Source organism: Lontra canadensis, unplaced genomic scaffold, assembly GCF_010015895.1.
Source record: "Lontra canadensis isolate GAN:19392208 unplaced genomic scaffold, GSC_riverotter_1.0 scaffold66, whole genome shotgun sequence".
Classification (NCBI taxonomy): Eukaryota; Metazoa; Chordata; class Mammalia; order Carnivora; family Mustelidae; genus Lontra; species Lontra canadensis.
In genome coordinates this window covers 9,040,090-9,055,450 of record NW_022631060.1, presented here as the reverse complement: position 1 = coordinate 9,055,450, position 15,361 = coordinate 9,040,090, and the positions used below count along the sequence as shown (strand labels likewise).

At 61.6% G+C, this 15,361-nt stretch overlaps 1 protein-coding gene across 3 annotated transcripts in view; it reads left to right on the top strand.

The window, feature by feature from the left end:
* SHANK2 (SH3 and multiple ankyrin repeat domains 2) overlaps positions 1-15,361 on the top strand; it is a 451,364-nt gene that overhangs the window by 171,454 nt on the left and 264,549 nt on the right. For 2 of the 3 annotated variants that reach the window (XM_032879741.1, XM_032879740.1), the window contains exon 1: positions 14,238-14,684. The exons of the other annotated variant lie outside the window; for it this stretch is intronic. In XM_032879741.1, coding sequence (XP_032735632.1) covers positions 14,489-14,684 — 196 coding nt within the window. In that variant the 5' untranslated portion in view covers positions 14,238-14,488. Of the gene's footprint in view, positions 1-14,237; positions 14,685-15,361 lie in introns of those variants that run through there. 3 annotated transcript variants of the gene reach the window in all.

The window sequence follows — 15,361 nt, the reverse complement described above, 5'->3', positions numbered from 1 at the left end:
GGTGACGGGGCATCCCGCCTCTGTCCTTGTGGGAGGCCGGTGCGGGGGAGGGTGGGGGAAGGAGGTCTGTAGGGGGCTGCCGTCGCCAAAGCCAGCTCCGCACCCCTGCGAGGAGGAGCCGCTCGGGCTTGGGTGGGTCTTGAGCGTAACTCTGCCCCTCGGATAACCTACCCCTGCTGACATTCTCACTTTTCTGAACGTATTGTTCCCTGGTTGAAACACATTTTCTTTATTTCTCGCTCCAGAAGAGAATTTTTTTTCTTTTAAGAAACGGTGTAAACGGGTGTCACTCTTCGGGGGAGAAGCACATCTGCGAAATGTGTGTTCAGAGCCGAGACACGTGCACAGCGCGCGGCCCGGCGGGTCCACTCCCAGGAACAGAAGCCGGGGGGCGATCTGGGAGGAGGAGGGCACCCCATGTGCAGAGACGGCACTGGCGCTTACGAGGGTCAGAAGCCAGACCCCGCCCCCGCCGGCTCTAAGGGACGCGTCCCCGTCAGGACTGCGCGCCAGCTCTGCCCACGTGTGTGGAGCCCGAGTGCTCAGAAAGCCGGATGGTGGCAGAAACACCTCGCAAGGCAAAGCCCAAGACCACGCATTGTGGCACCAGTGCCTGAGGGTGTCCGAGCCCCATGACACACGGGACGGCGGGCCAGGATGGGAAGTGCACGTGGCCTCCGCACTGGTCTCCTCGTCGGGAAGACGGGCGGTGGGGACGACGCTGAGGGTGCGGGGAGAGCCACATCCGTCCCCCAGACGGAAAACTGCATGACGGTGTCAGTGTGAAAGGCTCAAGTTTGATTCACGGGATACTCGGCTGACCCAGTTAGGAAATAGGACGCGGCTGGGGTTCTTTAAGCCGAGCCTTCATGAGCGGAGCCAGTGTTGTGGAGGGACCCCCCCGTGATCGGGACGATGGTGCGAGAAGGTTCAGTCTGTGCAGAAACACGAGTGGGGCCGGCAGTGGGCTGGCTCGGGGCTGTTCCCCAGGCCGACTCCACGTGCCGTGCCGCGGCCCCTTCCCGGGAGGGCTCGAGGGTCTTTGGGGAGGCGACAGGGAGGAGGAAGGTGACCAGCTGTTCACCCAAGACACCGGAGCTTGTAGGCTGGGGTGCGGGAACGAACACCACAGACAGGGCTCGCACAGCAGAGACTCACCGTCTCCCGGTTACGGAGGCCGGACGCACAGAGGAGCAGAGCCTCAGGGCCCCCGGGCGGAACGCAGCCACCTGTGCGGAAGAGACGCTGCCCCTCTGAGGCATCCTGGGACATCAGGGAGAGGTCGCCAGCCTGGCTGCCCCACCACCCCCCGCCCCGCCCCGAGCCTGCGCAGCAGAGAGCGTCGTGCTGGCTGGTGGGAACCTTCTGGAACACACCTGCCCCTCCACTCACCTCTGTGGCTTTTGCATAATTGCTCAGTCGGAAGCAGACCAAGTGACCGTGTGGCTAAGTGCATGATGACTGTCCCCCTTCGAGCTGGGGCTCTCCCCGCCTCTCAGCACCGCAGACACAGACAGACAAGACTCTGTGGGCAGATCTGGTCCCAGGGTTTCAGGTGGGAGACCCTGACCCTCCCCCAGGGCCCCTCCTGTGCCCACACCCCCAGACCAGGGCCTCCGCTGAAGATGTCCCTTGGGGGGAGAACGTGAGCTCCCGAGCTGACTGCTGATGAGCCGGGGCCTTCCTCCCATCTTCACGTCCAGCGCCCTGGTCCTGGCTGGGGGCTGGTTCCCAGGGCAGGTCCTGAAGACAGAGGCTTGGGCGAGGGCTGCAGGGAGGGCCCTGGGCCTTCATGCACCGCTGGCCAGCAGGAGCCCGCTTGCTGTCCCCGGGAGTCTCACGGCAGCCCCCCTTCAGCTTGCAGACAGGACGACTCCGTCCCTGAGCATGAGCCCTGAGCTGTGCGGAGGAGCCAGGTTCTGACAACACCGAGGCCCGTGTGCCCCGGGACCTGGGACTCTGCTCAGCAAGTGCACAGGGTGCCCAGGGGCTCACTTTCTCTCCAGGGCAGGCGCTCGCCGATGCCAGGCTGTAGACCACGGCCCCCCAGCCTGCTTCTCCAGCTGAAGGGGCCCCTGAGAGGACCCAGGGTGAAGGGTGCCACTGGAGCCTCGCGAACAGGCTCAGAGAGGTCACACAGCCTGTCTGAGGTTGCACAGCCAGACCTCGGCACGGGCTCAGCGAGGATTGGCGGGTTGCAGGGTCCTCCCGGTAACCGTGTGGCCTTAGGGCTCCGTGGCTCACACTTTGGCCACCTCGGCCTCCCCCACAGTGACTCTGGAAGTTCTCGTGGATGGCCCCGGCCACCCCCATGCAGGACAGCGCTATTTCCCGCACACTGGCTTTGTCTTTCCAGCTTGTGTTTTGGCCCCAAGTCCAGCGAAGGCAAGACTGACTTCTAATGTCCTTAAAAAAGAATGAGAGTTTCAAGTCTTTTCCTGATAGAAGCTGCTGCCAGAGATGGGTCAGTGCCACGGGAGCCCTCCAGGATGACCTACCCATTCCTTCTGCCATGCATGGCCCACCATGGCTCCCGTGCAGGTGGGCTGCTGAGCGGAGCACAGAGATGCGGGTGGGGATGTAGACTGTACTCCTGTGCCACAGGGACAGGGCCACGCCAGGAAGAGCATAGGACACACCCGAGGGCCGCTGCTAAGGGCAGACAGCCGTCACCTCTGGGGTTGAAGCAGGGTTTGGGCCAGTGCAGGCTCGAGGATGGCTCTCTGGGCTGGGACAGCAGCTGAGACCTGCCCCGACTGGCTGGGTCGGGCTGACACGTGGACAGGCTTACGAGAAGCTGCCACATGCGTGGGCAGCATACCATGGAGGACGAGGGAAAGGGTGCAGACACTGAGGGCCATGCGGACCCCGACTCTTTGGGGCAGGCACCCAGGGAGGCAGGCCTGTAATTCCAGGCCCCCGTGCAGGGCTCGGGGCGTGGGGTCAGCTGCCAGGTCGGGGATGGCACAAGGGCAGACGCCACGGCTTCAGATCTAGCCCATGTCTGGCCGGTGCGTGACCTCAGGAAAAGTCCTGATGCACTCTGGGCCCCAGGGTGCTCTGTTGCATGGCGAGGGCGGGAGTTGGCCCCCGCTATGCTCTGGGCAGGAGACAGACAGACGTTACCCACTGTGTCCCTTGCTGCTGTGGTCATTCTGCGCTTATTCCTAGGCCCCGTGTCTTTTCTGCACCCCGAGCAAGAGCCGAGAGAGCTTGTGAGGCCCCCGGGAATCTCCCTCAAGTCCCTTGGCCTGTGCTGAGCTGACCTGAGTCTCAGAAGTGCCCCAGTGCCTGGGGGGCTGAGACCCTGGGGTCCTGTCCTCAGCCTGCCCAGGAGGCCCTGCGTCGGCAGGCTCCAGCCTCCCCGGGTGGCCCATGAGATCCTGCCGGTCAGCCCTGTGGACCCTCTGCCCCTCTCAGACAAGGATGTTCCTCATGCAGACAAGGTCCTTGGAGTTTTCAGCTGGGGAAGCATTAGTAGGCTTTCCACGTGGCTCTGTAGCTGGCATATGGGGAAACTGAGGCCCAGGGAGGCAAGGGCTCACACCCAAGCAGAGGTGGGGTGGGGTCACACAGACACCTGCGTCAGCCTTTTCATTCAGTATCCCCTGCCCCTGGGTTCCCAGGTGAGCGTCCGTCGGTCAGGGGACCTCTGGCTGGCTGGGACCGTGAGGGCACAGGACAGTGAGGCCGGCACTGCCCTGGAGTGATGGGCCCAGGGAGCGAGCTCTGGGACTGCTCTGGGTCTCAGTCTCCGTGTCTGTAAGCTGGGCATGGAGAGAAGGACATGTGTCACAGGCCTGGCGCTGGGTGGCGCTTGGCCACGGGAAGCCACAGTGATGGTGCTGGGGTTCATGTCCGAGGAACAGCCACGCTGCCCCCCGCCTCCAGACCCCTCACTCTGCTCATCCCGGATGGCTCGTGCTGCCACCCATGTCAGGAAACCACGAGGGGTCCGCACCCTCTGCGCCGAGTGTCCGTGTCTCCTCACCCGCTGGCCAGCCCACGCCAGGTCTGCCATCCCCTCCCTGCTCCCCCACCCTGTGGGGCTGGGTTCTTCCTGGATCGGGGGTTTTCCTGGCCACGGTGCCTGATAGGAACTCTGCTGCCAGCTCAGCCCTGGAAGGAATTCATCTGAAGGTTGAATCGGTCACCGAGGCTTAATTAGCTTCTAAAATACAAACCTGCAGCAGGATCTGCGCAAGTGATGAGCCAGGTGGGGACCGACCCGCCACTCAGCGCTGTTGCTAACGCTCCCGTTCCTGCACAGGTGCCGATCAGGTGACACCTTGATCTGAGAGACGGGGCCCTGCCTTGGCACCTGCCCATCCCTCCGCCCAACGGAGGTGCTCAAAATTCATGGCAATCAGACTCAGGGGTGTTGAAGTCCACCGTCTCAGGGTCTGCGAGGCTACCGAGGCAGGCGGCAAGGACATCGGGGTGCCAGAAGCAGATGTTTGCCCTGGGCTTCTCTGCTGACATGGTTGGTGTCCCCGCCTCACCCTGGGCCTCTCTGCTTTGACACACACAGTTTTTCCGCTAGGCATGCATCATGTCTCCAGACATGGAGATCGGGCACTTGCTGCTAGATACTGTGTGTGTGTGTGTGTGTGTGTGTGTGTGCGCGCGCGCGCGCACGCGCAACTTGGACAGAGCACTTCTTTGCTTAATATGTATTTATGAGCCCCTGACTCCTGCCTTCCAATAATGGCAGAACCCTCGCATCCCATGTGCCCTCCTGCTGGTAACAGCGGTAAATTCTGGACAAAAATAGCAACTGCGATTTATAGGCTTTGGCGGGAAACCAAAGGCAGACAGAACTTGGGACCCTTGATGAAAGGGGAGTCTGCCGGGGGAGATGTGCATTAATGAGGGATCCCCCTGACAGAAAGTGAGTTGAATTGAGACCTCAGTGGTTATGGGTCGGGGTCAGGGCTCCCTGAGTGGCTGGAAATAGAGGCAAGAAATCCTACAAAGGGTCGAGCCCAAAATCTGCACTTAAACTCCTCAAGTTCTGGACTGATTTCTGAACTAACGTGCAGGAGGAGAGTCCAAGGGTCCTAGTGGAACACAGCAGCTTAAATCTCAGACAGCTGAGGGAGGCTTCAGTCTTTCCCCCATGAGAGAGATGTTAAGTTGAGCCCTGCCTCATTCAAGGAGCTTGGGAAATATTTTGGGTTTTCTGGAAACTCAGAAAGACCCATGATGTCAGAATCTTATCCCAGGACCAAGTCAGCAGATCTCCTCTCCCCCTCCCCCCAAACACACACACAAACCTAAAGCCACATCTTCACAGAATGGCGTGTTCTGCCAATAGTTCTATTCCCTGCTAGAAAAATTCACTAGTCTTTAGAGAAAAGTAACAGAATCTAGAATTTCTGTAACATGTCAAAGACAATGGCTGACACAGAATCAAAGATTACTAGACATGCAAAGAAGTAGGGGGGGGAATGCGACGTGCAGAGAAAACCACAATTAACAGAAGCGGACAAGCCAGGCATTGACATGGCCGGTCAGGGACCGAACATAACCAGCACGTGGATTTATTCGTCCCCGCTTTGTGCTGGGTCGCGTGCTGTAGCCTGAAGATAGAAAGGCGTGTGAACCCCTCTCCTGGCCCATGCCGTCCAGAAAGATCTAGCTGTGCAGAGACGGTGTTGGTGGCAGGAAGGGTTCCAGAAGCAGACCTCGCAAGCAGTGAGGCCAAGCGAACGACTCAACCACCAGGTCCAGGACGGGAGGCGGGGAGGTGCCCTCCATTTCGTTACTCCTCTGCTGAATGAAGATAAGAAACAAACTTACGTGGGAGGGTCTGAGCTCTGTGCCAGGGAGGAAGGGCAGACAGGACAGACTTAGCCCCTGCCAACATTTTCCTGGAGAGAAAAAGCCAGTACAAGCAAACTCATAAATAGCGTGGTTTCGAGTTTTGATCGATGCAGTGAAAGGAACATAAGGAGGGGCGACGATGGAGGACGAGAGGGAGGTGGCCTACTCGCCTCTGACAAGGCGGCCATGAGAGTGAGGGCTGGGGCTTGGACAGAGCCAGCACGGGAAGGGCAGGTGGCCCCGTCCAGTGGAGAGCCCAGCAAGGGAAGGGTCAGATGTGTGTTTGGGGCGTCAGGAGGGGCTGGCAGGGGCCTGTGCGGGTGAGGGGCAGTGTGGAGGGCTAGGAGCAGCGGCCATCTTGTCCTCAGGTCCCCAGGAGGGCCACAGGGGTGGAGTGACGTGTTCTGCCTGTGCGGTGTCTCTGTCTGCCCGGGCTGCTCTACCAAGCCACCAGAGGCCAGTGGCTTTGACAACAGGCGTCTATCCTCATGGTCCTAGAGATGACCGTGCTGGCCAGTTCAGCTCCTGGTTTGCAGACGGCCCCTTGCTCTCAGTGTCCCCACACGGCAGAGAGACGTCGTCTCCCCGCGGCTCTTCCTGTGGGGCCCTGATCCCAGCTGGGGGGCTCCTCCCTCACGGCCCAAGGGCCCACCTCCCAGCACCTTCCCCTTGGAGGGTGAGGGCTTCTCATAGGGACTTGGTGGGGACGCAATTGCTCTGTGGCATGGGGTCACTTGGGCCACCCTTGGGCCGTCTCAGGAGCTGCCTTTACATGGATGCCACTGTGTGGGGGACGGCTGGGTGCAGTCGGCTCTGCAGCACATGCCGGGAGATGGGGGCTCTCTCTGTGTGGTACCAGTGGCTCTCTCTGTGTGGACCTGGCCTCTGCGGTCTGGTCACTCATGTCCAGAGCAGTCAGGTGGGATAGAGGTGGGGCCTTGCAGATGGCACCCTCCCCGGTGGCTCGTGGGGAAGCCAGCACGCACCGGGGATGCATCCGATCCGTGGGGCTCAAACCCATGGGGTCCTCCGTGGGAAGTGTTTTCCTCTGCACCTGGGACTCCGCAGACGCTGGAGTGAACCCTGGGTTCTGTGAGCTCGAACGCCCTTCTGGCTGGGTGCTCAGCCCCGAGAGCCACGGTGATGTGCCTGAGGTCACAGGAGGCAGGGGGTCAGACGCAGGACGAGGTCCTGACTCCCCAGACCCACGCTTTGCTGCTCCTGGCAGGTGCGTTCCCCCTTGGGAACTGAGAGCCAGGCTTCCGGTGGGGCCCCTGTGAACGTGCCAGCATCCTGCCTCGAGGTCTTGCCTCCGGAGGTCTTGCCTCCAGTCTCGGGAACTCGGGGGACCTTACTCCACAGTGGGAAACCAAGCAGAGCTCCCACCTGAGTCTCGGGGAGGCCCTCCTCCACCCTGCTGGGCACTCCTGGAGGGGAGGGAGGTTGGCAGGCAGCCCACATCTGTGGGGTCCTCTCAGACACCTCATGAGCCCAGCATGGTGGGGGCTAGCCTCCCCACGGTACAGAAGAGAAACTGAGTCCCACCTTGAGTCAGAGGCTAAGCCAGGACTCAGCTCAGACTCCATCATTTGGTGACCCAGCAGGAAAAGGGTGCCAGTCAGAATCAGCTCCTGCAGAGGGGGGTGGCCCCTCCCGAGACACGGGTGACAGTGGCGTATTGGACTGGTGCTGATGGCGATCGGCGTAGTCCCTGCAGACTCCTAGGTGTGCACCAGAGCCTCCGGACACCCTGCCCTTCCTGGGGGTGGGGAGGGGCCCTAGGGTCATTCTTGGGGATCAAGGCTGGGTGTGAGGGATGGGGGCAGGGCAGCCACGATGCCAGGGTCACCACAGGTGGAGGTGGGAATACCGGGTTCCGGCACGGAGCTCGCACACCCATCCATCTGGTCCGTCTGCAGCCTCCCCAAGCTGCCACGGGGACTCAGAGGTGTGCCTGGGTCTCCCCCCGAAGCCCCGCAGATGGAGGAAGGAGGTGCCGTGGTGCAGCAGGGCCTGGCTCAGCCCTGAGAGCTCACCTGGTGAGCATGGGCACAGGGGACACTGCGCTGCCTCCGGGAATAGGTGGGGACCGATGGCCAGTCCACGGAGCAGACAGGCCCAAGTGGGCACAGGTGCCTCGCCCAGGCTCTGAGCCTGTTTCCCCTGTAAGAGGCCGTCAGGAAGGCCGCCTAGGGGGCTCATAGGGCCCTTGCCTCCCCGCACCTCCCAGTCAGAGCAGCTTGCTGGGCACGTGGTGTCTGTGGGCCTCAGTGGTGAGGGTGGTGGTGAGGGCCAGCTGCATAGAGGCAAGGGTGGCAGGCTGCTCCTTCTACAGCGCTCCTTGGAGACCACCCGTCTCTGTGGTCAGCCCCCAGTTCAACACCCCCAGCCCTTCTCCCCGTCCCCGGGACCTCACCCCGGGTCACTGTGTCAGGAAACCGGTGAGCACCACCTACGGGGTGCCCGACCCGAGCCACTGCCAGCACAGAACCTGACCTGTCCCCGGGAGGAGACGCAGGCCCTGCGAGGCTTCAGGGGACCCCCGCTCGGGCGCCTTTCACCCCGATTATCCACGGGGCTCAATGGAGTCTCCAGGAGCCCAGCTTCCCTGAGCGGCCCCGGCTGCCGGGAGCGCTACAAATGCTGCTGACACCTACGTCTTTGTTCAAAGATAACCCCGCATTATTGCCGGGGTGCCTTTTATATCTCGCGTTATTTATAAAAGTATGATTCATTGAACAATTATTGTGAGATGGAGAAAGGTTGCGGTTATCTAAAGCTACGCGGGAAGGAAACCGGGTCTGCTGCCTGGGCTGAGAAGGGGGTGGGCAGGAAGACTGGGGTCCAGCCCGCCCCTGCCCGGGCCTGCTGCCTCCCCACTCTGGGCTCGGCCGCACACTCTCGCTCTTGGCATTTGGTCTTAAGCTTCTATAAGATAAAATGCTGGTTGTGGCTGGTGGGCCACTGAGACCCTCCGGAGTCCTGTTTTCTCCTCTTAGCCCCCCATGGGCCCCCTCTCTGAGAAAAGGCTCCAGTCTCCTCCGTGAGTTAAGGAGAGATAGACTCAGTTCCTCCTCTGTTTATCCAGCCCTGTCTCCGTGCCAGCCTGCTCTCCCTTCTTCCCACCCGCACAGATCAGAGGTGAGGCCAGGCCACCGAGAGGGAAGGGAAACAGCCACCGTCTGGAATTTCAGGGTCTTGGCGGATTCATGCCCAAGCCCCAGCCTCGTTGGCTCTACGGGCCGGGGTCTCAGCAGCAAGCAAGGGACCCGTCCGACTTACTCATGCAGGAAAGGAAGGTCACAGCACACCCGGGAGGCCAGCCTGGCGCCGGCTGCCCCTGGCTGCTCTGCAGAGCGAGCGCCTCGCGGAAGGGAGGCTCGTCCACATCCTCGGCTGCATCCTCCCGAGTCAGCTCTGGGCCGTGCATGTGGTTGCCTCCAGCCCTGGCTTCAGGGAAAGCTGAAGGAAAGAGCCAGGGCTCCCCATAATCTACCAGGCAGGCAGGACTCCGGGTGGAGACGGGCAGACCCAGCAAGGACGTCGAGGACACTGGCCTGACTGACCTCTCCTTGGGGTGCGGGCAAACGCAGTCCTGGAGCTCAGCAGGGCAGGCCTCCTCTGGGGCCCAGGGGCCTCCGAGGGGTGAGGGCGGCGTGTGGCAGGACGGGACAGAGAAGTGAGATGGCTTCAGGCCCCAGGCGGCTCCAGCACGACCGAGGAGGCCAGCCTGCTGAGCCTGGGAAACCGCCTCGGGACACTCAGAACAGAATAGACACCGGGAGTCGCCGCCTTTCACACCGGTTCGTTCATGCGTCGTCCCTTTACCTCCAGCTTGCGGGGTGATGGGGGAGCTGGGCATCGAGCCTGTCCCCGGGGAGCTTGAAGTCCCCGAGGAGGCGTCTGTCCGTGGCTGCATCCCGGCCCTTTACAGACAGACAGACATGGGGCAGGGCCAGGGCGAGGAGGAGAACTTGCTATCTGCTAGCGGAGTTCTGAAGTTAAATGCATTTATTCGGTGACCACTGACAGTCGTGACGTCCAGGCACCGTCACAAAGATCACGTGGCTCGATCCTCACGACCGTCCTGGGAGGCAGCAGGGTTCACGGCCCGTTTGATGGGCGAGAGGTGACGTCCCCAGGGTCGCAGAGCTGGGAAGTGGTCAGGCTGGGCCTCGTGCCCAGGTCAGCCCCGCACTTCAGGTGTGAGCTCAGCAGACCGCAGCCGGTGCCGGGAGCGAGCTGGGTTCTTCCCACCTACAGATGGGGAAACTGAGGCCGGGGTGCCTAGCCAGCCCCCAGCCACCAAAGCGAGTAAATGCAGAGCTAGCCCCTACCTCAGATGCCTGGGGTCCCACGTCCGGCTCTGTCCCTGCACCGGGCGTCAGACCACGGCCAGGGGTGGGCTGACTGTAGGCACCAGAAGGGCGCTGTTCCCAAGACCCACCGCGCACCAGCATCTTCGTGAGGCGCATTTGTCACACCTGGCGCGTCCTCCCTGCCAGGACTTCAGAGCGCCTTGAAATGTTCTGATGTGCGAAGAGCCTTTTTTATATGAGAAATGAAATTATTTTCAGCCTGTTGTCAGGCAGTTGTCAAAAGACGTGGCAAATAAAGGGCTTCGAGCGGGAGGGTTTGGGAAGGTGGATCAGAGCTCGAGGCTGGGGGGCGCTGAGGCTGCAGCCGGTGGGGCCGTGCGGCTGGGGGCCAGGGGCTGGGGGCCGGGGGCTGGCTTTGGGGGGCTCTATTGTCTATTGTGAATTTGCATATTTATTATTTTGTGCTTCTTACCGAGGGGCTAGCACTGGAGCTGGGCAGGGTGGGACAAGCTGGTGCCCGTAGGGCCCGGCAGGAGGCTGACAGTTGGGGGTTCCTTTTGGGGTGACCCTTGTCCTCCTGGAAGGGGTATGGAAGGACCGCCATCTGATCCCCTCATGCTTTTCCGTCTGTCCATGGACATCAAACACGCCTCACTCAAAAGACACTCACTTGCCCTTTGGGGCGGCTGGACGAGCAGGTGGACGGGGTCGCCGCAGAGCGTCCTGACTCCCTCTGCCTGTCGGCTGCGTCACCCCAGCCGTCTCGGGGTACCTGGACTGTGACACCTGCAAGCCTACAGCCGTGGGACAGGGGAGCCCGCTGGGGACTCCGCGAGAGGGTTCCCACTGTCTGGGACCCAGCCCAGGGCCTCTGGAAGCCTCGGGGAGAAGCGAGTGTTCAAATCTCGTCCTGTGGCTTCGTCTGTGTGTTTATCTGGCCAAGCCACTCGGCGTCCTCCAGCGGCGCGTCCAGGAGGTGGACACAGTGCGCGCCCATCCCTGGGCATGTGCGCCTCCCTCCGCCCCTGCTGCCCCAGCTTTCCAGAGAGGCCCGAGTCAGCGCTGGGGGCCGGGGCCTTGTGGTTTGAGCGTGAAGGGCGGGATGTCTGTCTGTCTTTCCTGAGGACAGGCTGACGTGGATAAGCACGTGACAGGCGGCAGGATTGCTCCGCGCATGTGACATGCGGGGCCGTGCTCTCTGTCCTCACACAACCCTGGGTCACCGTGGGAGGGTCCAGACCCAAAGCACGACCACGGGGCCTGATGGCGCAGGACGCCACCGATCCCAGCCTCTCGGGCAGGGGGGCGTCAGCTGCGCAGGCTCACGACAGACAGCTCAGGTGCGTCGACACGGCCGTCACGGGCAGCCCCGGCCCGTCAAGCTCCAGTGACAGTTTGCACGGAAAAGCGTGGCCCAGAGCACAGGGTGGAAAATGCCACGGAGGAGACACTTGGCTGTGTGTGTCAGGGCAGAATCGGGGCTTTTAGTGCCGTGCCTCTCCCCTCCAGTTAGTACGTGGCAGGCACAAGCCTGTTTCTATGCGAAGGGACAGGAGACTCGCACACGTGAGCCCAGCGCTGGCATTCACCTCCGTGGTGGGGAGGCCCCGGCCTGTGTCTGAGAGTGAGAACCACTGTGTGCATCTAGATAGTGAGCTCCCCATCACTGGAAGTATTCAAGGAGAGTATGCCTCCTGGTGGGGAGGAGGCCTCAGATGGTCCAAGTGGGTGGGATCAGGAGGTGGGATTTCCGTGGGGCAGAGCCCAGGCTATGCGGCCAACTGGCACGGGAGTCCCCACAGAGCGACCCTTCCTAGTTTGCGTGAACGCTTTCCTCCGCTTCCCAGCAGCGCATTAAAGGAATGGGAGGGTGTAGAAAGGAATCCTGTGGCTAACGGGTGTTTCCTGCAGTTCCTCAAATCCTTATTCCCCTAACCAGCCACCCCAAGAGGAGGACTGGGGATCTTGTCTGTGCCATTTACTGCCACGTCCGCGTCTGCCCGTGGCCTGCACAGGGCCTGCGATTCACCAGCTCGGGTGGGGTCGGGCAGCAACCTGGCATGGAGAGCCCGGCTGCCCCTGCCTCCAACTGGCCACCTGTGTCTCGGTCCCAGGCCTCTGGGCCTCGTCTTGGTGGGGCTCCCTTCTCGGCACCAGCCCCAGGGCCCCGCCGTTCCTGACTTGGCTCCGGCTTGCGGGCAAGGGCGCCGTGAGGAGCTGCGGCTCTGTGTGCCAGCAACAGGGGCAGCTGGGGCTTCCCCGTCTGGGCCACGTGGCCCTGCTGTTTGGGGATCCCCTGCTCCCCAGCACAGGGGAAGGGCTCCGTCTTGTTCCCTGCTTCTCAAGGTAGAAAAGGGGCTGGTTTTTCCCAGTCCGTGCCCTGGGAAGCCGCTTCTTCCCCATGCCCTTCATCCAAGGTCAACAGCAGGGGCACAGAGGATGTCTCCAGAGGCACCACTGGCCTCTGGCAAAGTGCCACCCCCACCAGCCCTGGCGTGTGCCCCCCTCCACGGTGCGGCTGGCAGTGGGGACTGGCGAGGGAACTTGGCTCGGCATGAGGCTCCGTGCTTCTGGGAGGGTATCGACCAGAGACAGATGGAGGAGGGTTGAGCAGCGCCGGGCCTCCCACTCTCCCAGAGGGTTCCCTGAGCTCTGGCGAGCTCCCGGGGCTCACGTGGCAGGGCCCCAGCCTCTGCAGAGGGGCTCCCTCGTGGGCCATCTCTGTGGCCTCCTGTCCTGGCTGAGACGGGCACCTGGCCCACGGCCAGCCCAGCCCCAGGAATCGGGGCACGGCACTGGTCACCCCAAGTGGGAGCAGCTGTGTCCTTGTTGATGGCACTCTGCACCTAAGGGAGATGCATCCGGAAACTGTTAACTGTTCAGCCTTGCCCCACGTGTCCACAGACACTGAGGTCTGCCAGCGCCGCCTCGGCCCCCCCCAGCGACGTGAATCATGAGAGCAAGTCGGTTCTGTAATGTACCAGGAGCAGACGCGTTTCTTAGGGCACACCTCGGAAACGGCTCATGCTCTGTCGTGCAGCTTTACGACCCAGCATGGCGGGACGAGGGGTCACCTAGGGCCGAGTTTGGGTGTAGCTGAGCAGTTTGGGACACTGTGGGTGTTAAGTGGGAGACAATGCCTAAATGAGCAGCCACTTGACAGCCGGCACTGGCCCTCCTTTCCCACCACATGGAGAGGCCACTGGGTCGGGTGTCCGACCCCTCGGGCCGTCCTTCCGAGGCAGATGCCTGCGTCTCCGAACGCTGCCATTTCTGTCGGCCCAAAGTATGTCGACCACAGGAATTCCACTGCCACGTTCCCATTGCTTTTTCCTCACCCGTCTCATCTCGCGCGCTCGCTCGCTCTCTTTTTAATTTCGGAAGCAGTTCTCTTGGCAACGGAGAAAACGCACACTTAATCACAGCCAAGCAGCAGGTGCGTCGGGCGACGGAACCGGCTCCCCGGGATGCTCCGTTTCGTTTTCGGGAAGCCCCCTGTCCTCGTCCAGAGACAGCCCCGTGCGCCTGCTGCTGGGCACGCGAGCCTGCGGCCCCTTCTCTGGGCGCTCCTCAGATAGGACTCTCCCGGAGTCTCCCAGACCTCTCTCTCGGGGTGGAAATGCTCAGGACACGTGCACGGGGACTCTGAAGACACTTGCTCAGATCAGCCGCCTGGAATCAGGGCGAGCCAGGGCTCGGTGGCACTCTGTGCTCTCTCTCTTTAAAAAAAAAAAAAAGAGAGAGAGAGAGAGAGAAGGGGGGGAGGAAATCCTGTTTTCTCCAGGGTAATTACCACGATGGGGTGAGCCGGAGAAGGGATAGGTACTTGTGTCTGATTCTTGCCAGCGGAAATCTGGGTCACGCTCAGCAATTCCAGCATGCCGGCGAGGGCTGCCTGGTCCATGTGGGTCTGGTGTGAGGCTCTGGACCGGGGTGTTTCGTCCTGACTCGCTCGCCGCATCTGCCAGCGGACAGACAAACGGCACCAGAGAAAAACTTGGCTTTTTCTTTAAAAATAAAATTCGGAAAGCACGGGGCGTTCTCTCTAGCACCTGGCGCGTGAGAGCCGAAGCGGCGGGAGCAGCGGCCCGTGTCGGCTCAGATGGTCGGGGCACAGGCTCGTGGCTGCCTCCGGGGTTCCCCGGCCGCGGGCTGGAGGATGCCTGACTCGCGCTCGCCCTCCTCCCAGATGCACTGATCACAAAAGCTGAGTAGCCCTGCTCACATGACGGACGCCTGCAGAGGCAGCAAGGTTTGAGAGCAGCCCCAGTCTACGCACGGTTGGCTCCCAGCTGACAGACAGAATATGGGGTGGGCTTTGTCGCCAGCACGCTGGGTCTGGCATGCCCAGCTATGCTCGGAAGCACGCAGTGCCCAGACGCCCGCCGCCGCTCCCCGGGTCCGAGCCGCTCCAGCGCCGAGGGGCCGGGCAGCCCTCCTCTCCTTCCTCCCATCCGAGAAGGTTATATAATGAGCGGACCGCTGCCAAAGTCGGAGGGAAAATGAAGTCTTTGTTAAATGCCTTCACCAAGAAGGAAGGTAAGGGAGAGCTGTTGGGAGCGCGGTGCATGGGAACGAGCCGTTTCTGACTGATTTTCCGAGGGGAGTGGGAGGACTCCGGTCGCTCCCAGAATTGCTGGTTGTCCCCTCTCTTCGTGGAAGGGACTGATCACTTCGGGTGCGCGACTGGGCTTTGTTGTAGTCGGTCTGGGATCCTGACCCGCGGGAAGGTGCGTGCCCCCGAGCCCCCAGCCCCTTGCACGACTGCATTCCGGAACGTGCCTCCATGGTGACCATGCCGGAGGGCACGTCGGGAACTAAGTCATATGGAGAATAAAGGAAGTTTGGACTCGTCTGCCCGCTTCCCGGAGCGTGCCAGAGCACCTGCTCGGAAGCAAGGGAGGTCAGGGCGCGCCGCTGGCCGTGCGGGCTCAGGGCGGCCGTGCTCCGAACCACCCCTCGGCCCTCGTTGGCCGTCCCTGGGCGGCATTTTCCCGGAGTGGATGCAGACACGGTGTGGCCGACTCCAAGAGTGCATGGGATTTTTGTCATACCTTGTGTGATTTCTGTTGTGGGAAAAAAATGTATAAATAAATACATGAAAGACAGCTAAGAAAATACCCGCCCACTTAGAGTTCGCAGATCGCCTGAAAGAAGGAAACAGCTGCGTGGAATATTAATCATTTTCAGACAGGAAAAGAGTTATTTTTACCCTT